This window comes from Nuphar pumila, chromosome 16 (genome assembly GCF_984573655.1).
Source record: "Nuphar pumila chromosome 16, dmNupPumi1.hap1.1, whole genome shotgun sequence".
In the NCBI taxonomy this organism is placed as follows: Eukaryota; Viridiplantae; Streptophyta; class Magnoliopsida; order Nymphaeales; family Nymphaeaceae; genus Nuphar; species Nuphar pumila.
In genome coordinates, this window is record NC_143264.1 from 1,264,590 (window position 1) to 1,270,977 (window position 6,388).

General features: G+C 36.7%; 1 protein-coding gene across 1 annotated transcript; it reads right to left on the reverse strand.

Annotated features, from left to right (window-relative positions):
* Positions 1–3,802: 3,802 nt before the first annotated feature.
* On the reverse strand, positions 3,803–4,453 carry LOC149812612 (uncharacterized). Its single transcript, XM_089991292.1, has one exon. The coding sequence runs from the start codon at positions 4,451–4,453 to the stop codon at positions 3,803–3,805; it is 651 nt and encodes a 216-aa protein (XP_089847418.1).
* Positions 4,454–6,388: the final 1,935 nt, after the last annotated feature.

Below are 6,388 nucleotides of genomic sequence, written 5' to 3' on the forward strand. Positions count from 1 at the left end.
TGTATGGATGCATGTTGTGAATATTGTTCAATGCATATGATTGAATACACAAATGAGTGTGAATGTGTGCAGTTAGCATGCATAACATGAAAGTAATACCGATATTGAATTATGTATCCAAAGTACTCAAATTAGAGGCACGAATCTTAGAGATAGATTAATTATGTGTGTGTATAAAAACAATAGAATTACTATAATTAAAAGAATGATTTTGTGAACATTAATTCTACTGAGGTTTACAATGGGAAGGTAAATTATACTTTAGGCTATGTGGGATCAAGTTTTGAGCACGAAAGGTTGCTCATTCTCAATCACAAAAATAGAAAAACCTCCACAGTAGCCACATGGTAACAGGTAAAGAACTCATGAGTAGAGTCTAATGCATCAGGTTAGAGGTGTTAGGAGCTCTCTCTACTAGGTCATCCATAACTTAAGACTGGTGAAAGGTGCTCGTCTAAAGTTAAGTCACAACTTGTTTGAAAATCCACCTGAATCATGATCATGATCCAGATTAAGGATGTGTTCCCACAGGACTAAGAAGTGAAATCCTAAGGAAATTTAAATAAAGTTAAAATCACTCATGCATTAAAGCACAAATGTTTTGCATTGATAAGTACATGAATTATTTATTTGCTCATGCGTAAAACTATTTTTGGTTTTTAAATTTTATTCTTGTTATGAAATTGTGATATCATGCATATCTGAAATGGATATTTGCCTTAAGTGTCATTGATGTATGTTTCATGTATATTGATTTTTGTTTACCTATGTTAGTTTAGTACCTTTTATTGGGGTTCGATGAGTCAAACCCAAAAATTTCATACAGGTACTGATTGATGAGGTATTGTGATGACAGGATGTTATGGCAGGTCGAGAGGCAATCTTTTTTTCTTTCTCAGAGTATTTTTTGAATAAACATTAATTTTTTATTTTGAGATATTTTATGAACTCCTGTGATAATTTAAATTCAGTGACTGAATTAAGTTAATTATGCATTCAATTTAATTCAATATACGATTTGATAGATTTGTAAGTGGCTCAAATCCCACTTACAGATCTATGGCAGGTCGAGAGGCAATCTTTTTTTCTTTCTCAAAGTATTTTTTGAATAAACATTAATTTTTTATTTTGAGATATTTTATGAACTCCTATGATAATTTAAATTCAGGTGACTGAATTAAGTTAATTATGCATTCAATTTAATTCAATATACGATTTGATAGATCTGTAAGTGGCTCAAATCTCTTAAATTGAACTTGTTAAACAAATGATTTCTGCAATAATTTAAACAAAAACTCTCATGATTTTCAAGTTAAATTTTTAGGACATTGCAATAATCATATCGCCCGCACATGCTATGATATTCAATTTAATTCAATATACGATTTGATAGATCTGTAAAAATTGAAATTGTTAACAAATGATTTCTGCTGTAATTTAAACAAAAACTCTCATGATTTTCAAGTTAATTTTTTAGGACATTGCAATAATCATATCGCCCGCATATGATATCCCAAAAAGCATTTGTGGCATGACTAAAATAACATGCATGATTCAACGTGGATGCAACTACTTTATTTCCAGATTAGATAATCTTTCATTGCGTTTTGAAAATAAAAAAAGTTTATGTTAAAGGATGTTCATTTGCTTTCTCTATTAAGAGAAATATCCTGTCAGCGAGGTTCACAAAAAATAATCACTCTTAAAGTTTCAATTTGATGAAAATGGATTTTGTGTAAGGATTCACGGAGTGAGAATATCTTGTCAGCGAGGTTCACAAAAAATAATCATTGCTTGTTTCAATTTGATGCAAATGGACTTTGTGTAAAGGATTCACTAAGTGAGACTATTTGACTTTACCCATGGCCGGGCTGGGCAGCATGGGAAAGAGAATCATTCTCTTAAAATTTTGCTAAAAGTTAGTAATATTTTCATTACTTATGAGTTTTGTTCATTTCAGATTGGTTCAAATCCTTGGGATATGGTTGTATTTTTCCAGCCTAATCAAAATCCAATCCAAGATTGCCTTTCATAGACTTCTTTGCTTCACACGCACCTTAAAGAAGTCGTTATGAACGACTAAATGACTAAATCTTCACTGAAGTGCATTGTGTTTATCTTGTCTCGTGCCAAAGGCTTGGATCTTACTTTCAAATGTCCCGGGCCTTCAGACACGAGACAATGTGTGCTTGTTTACGTTGATCACCATAATGTAGTACAAAAGTGGCATGCCATTGCTATATATCATACGACAGTGTCGTAAAAAAAAAGAAAGATGCAGCCTTGCATTTGAGAAGCGAAGAATATGCTATGTGATGATCACACTGAAGATGTCCCGTGATTAAAATTATTAGAAGTTTGTCCTATTAAGAACATTCGCTGGAAAAGATCAGTTTGAATTGAAGTGAAATACACTGCATAATAATAGAGGAAACGCTAGCACAGCAAAGAGGGAAAAAAGTTAAGGTTGGAGCTGATGGTATAAAAGCCCACTGCAGATAAATGGTCAGCAGATGATAAGTCATCGGCAGATTGCTTTGCCACCATGGTACTTAAGGTAGAAGTTCAAATTTAGACCTCTAAACCTCCACCAAAGAGGTTATCTGAAAAAATAAGAGTTGAATAAGATAAAAATCATGCTTATATAAAAAATTAACTTCAAAATCTCCACAAATGTGCTAGTTTTACAAAACCAGAGAACCCATTTATAGTATGAAGCTATACTTAAAGCTGTCCAGCTAAATTCAGAAAGGGGATAATTTGCAAAATGCCTGAAAACATGATGATCTGGGCAGTTAAAATCTGCTCGTATGAAGCAACTCAAACATGACTTGAAGTTGTTGGAGAAGAAGATATAAGGAGAGACATTTTTAGGCTTCTAATTCACTTAAGCTCCTCCCTGGCTGGCTCCCACTTTTTCTCTTCATGTTTCTGGTTATATGATGCAAAAAAAGATGAACGAAGGTAAGCCAACTAAGTATTGAGTAAAAGGAAAGAGATTTACGTATCTGTCTTTTAGCAAGATTAAGATTTGTAACTTTGACCTTCATCCAACTTACAAGAATATGTTCAGCTCTTGATTCAACCGTGCTAGAATTCTCCATCCTGACCTAACCATATATAGAATTTGAAGAAAATCCATAAGAGAGCAAAAAAGGTTTTCCTATAATGTATCAAAAATGATAAAAGAAAAAATGTAAATACAGAGGCCTAACCTTGAGCCATGTACCAAATGCACTTGGAACTACCTATTATCTCAACTCACCAATATGCATTTGTACGTCAAAAGACACAACAAGAACAAGAAATAAGAAAAAGAAAATCTAAACAAGATGTTTACCGCTTGAGAGTGGTATTTAAATTCTATATATACATGTTCAGGAAAAGAAAGAAAGAAAACCCAGGTCCACCAAAAGTAATACTTCACCTAGGCTACCAAGAATTTACTGAAAAAAAAAACTTAAAAAAGAACTATAAAAACCCATCAAGATCAAATGTTACCTAACCATTCTTACCCAATTGAATGGAATGAAAAAGGAAAGAAACAGAAAATAGCCTACAGAATAAGTCATACCAAAAGTAATACTTCACTTGCCAAGAATTTATTGAAAAAGAAAAGCTATAAGAACCCACGAAGATTAAATCTTACCTAACCATTCTTACCCGATTGAAGCAAGATAAGCAGATTTGTCCAGGAACTAATTCTTACTCATATGTACATCAAGAAAGGAAGAAATGGGCCAACTTCCATCTTGCTCTGGAGAACTTTTGAAGTTAAAAAGTGCTTTAACAATTGCTAAGATTAACCACACAAAATATATCTGCAGGCAGGAAACACAAGACCCGTGACACAAACTAGACAGATTGTAACAAGATTCTGAGAACACCATCTAAGAGGATTCAGCTTGATCTCGACGCTTGAACTCTTAATCCTCCTGACATTGCCGAACGGCTCTTTCGACAGATCAAAACTCGCCCCCTTCATCCTCAATTCTTGAATGCACCTGCTCAGTGACCTGCCATCGCTACGCTCCCTCTGCAACTGTGATGACATCTTTTGATACCTAAAGACCTTCCACTGGACGCAGACTATTACGACCAAAGAGGTCACCAAGTACAAAAAACAGGGCACCCGCCATTTCCTACAAGAATTTTCTTTGTAATTGTTGGAAGAAACGAAGAGGAGAGTTAGGAAGAAGCCGTGGAAGGCGAAGAAGAGGCAGCACAATTGGAAGACCTCCCGCCGGTTGCCGTCGATCCGCGCCTCCTTGATCGCGATCCGGCGAACGGAGAGGCCTTCCTCCCTCTGCCAGAGTTTCAGGAGCAAGAGATGGCCGGGGCTCTCGGAGATTTCTTGAAGAGGGTGGCGGATTGAGGAAGGGGGCGTCGGATGCTGGTGGTGTTCATCGTCCACGGGGATTTCTACGACGTGGGCGTCCTTCATTTCTGTCATTGCTGTTTCAAGAACGCTCAAAGAAAGCGAGATAGTAGAGAGGAAGAAGATTCAGAGAGAGAGAGATCGGATGACGAAGATCAGGTGAGGGAGAGAGGAAGCTTTTAAAGGGAGAGCTTGTTGTGGGAAATGAAATAGTTGTAGGGAGAGGGGTTCACCGCCCAACGGTCATATTTCTTGGCCCTTTTTAAGACGTCCTTTAATCTGACCGTTGGAAAAAAATCCGTTCTTAAAGAATCCAGCGACTCGGTACACCTGACCGTATCGGATTGAGTACAGTATCAAAATTCACATGACTTGGGGCACGTTTTCTTAGCCGTTTGAGGGATTCAAACAATTGATGTTAGCCAAAAGGCCTCTTTGAGGGATTCTCATGAAAATAAACTCTCACGGGAGAATTTTCATTTAGGACATGTTTAGAAGCAAGAAACAGTCTTATAGAAAACGCAAATTTTGCCAATAAGAAATTTTGATACCATAACTTTTTCAAATGAAAGAAAAACATTGTGAAAAATTGTGAGAAAAATCAGAGAGAGAGAGAGAGGGAGACCTCAAAATGGCTGTGGGTGAGATGAAGCTCCTCCTATGGCAGCCATTGGATGAGATGTATTGTGGGTGAATGGTTGCCCTAATGCAAAAAAAAAAATTGATAGAAAAATTCTCTGACCCTATAGGTGGAGGAATTTTTCTTATAAAAAAAACAGATTTTTTGAAGAACTTTTCTTTTAAATAATTTCTCTAGTTTGGAACAGGTGGAAAAATTATATTTTTTCTTCCTTATCTTCATTTTTACTACTATTTTTTCACTTTCAAATGTGAAAGTGAGAAACATATAAGAAAAGTGATACAAGGTGGGAAAACTGTATCATTTTTATGACCCTTCCAAACAAGAGTCTTTCTCTAAAAGAGTTTTTCTAAAAAGTACACTTTTTTTATAAAAAAACATTCCTCTAGGGAATGGAAGAATATTGTGTACCAAGAGAAAATGGTGATTTACACCCTCCACCACCCATCATCTCACCACCACTCACATCCCTCTTGAAAAAACCACCCTCCCCATGATGATTTAATGGGTCCCGACCTGATATCATCGATCACCACCATCCTAGTCATGTCCACCACCCTCCTCCTCATTGCCAAACCCACCCCAACTTGTTTGACATTCGAGCAGACCCTCACTGCCCTCTTCAACTCCCTCATTGCCTAGGCCGCCCAGAACCACTTCTACAAGACCATTGTCGACTCCTACAACTGTCCCATCTCCGACCTCTTCTAGTGTCATGGTGACTTGAGCAACGATGACTGTTACGACTGTGTCAAATGGCTTTTGACCAAGGTGGCTCGCCTCTACGATCGGGCTGCTCTGTCCAACTCCAGGGATGCATTAAAACCCACGAATTTTAGGGAATTATCAATGAATAAAAATATGCATTTGTGTGAAACAATATGGTTTTTGTAATATTCAATGCAATTTCAAAGCTTGCGGGTTAGTAGAGTGAACCCGATAACAAATACTAGAAATGAGACTTGGATCCGGACTTTAGTGAGATCCGAAGATCTGACCTGGTTCATGAGTCCAAGTTGAAGAATTTGATTATTCCAGGACGATAGCGTGAGATTCAAAGCACATTAAATGTAAGATAGTACGGAGATGGGAAAACTTGAGAAAAACCCGCATGAAAATGCGAAAATTCACCAATTAGGGAAATGTCTCAAGAAACTATATAGGAAATTTCTTTGCGAAATCAAACAAGTGGTGGTGTGGTGTAGTGGTAGGATGCATGGTTGTGTGGAGCCACAACCCTAGTTCAAAACCCGTGGTGTGCCTACGTAGAAAGGAAACACATTTCCTTTTTACATGAAATCTGGAACGACTTAAAAAGGGATAAATGCAATAAAGTTGACACACTTTATAACAAAATAAATGATAGCACA

Excerpts from the sequence above, each read along its gene's own strand:
- LOC149812612 (XM_089991292.1), bottom strand. The coding sequence starts at position 4,453 with ATGACAGAAATGAAGGACGCCCACGTCGTAGAAATCCCCGTGGACGAT.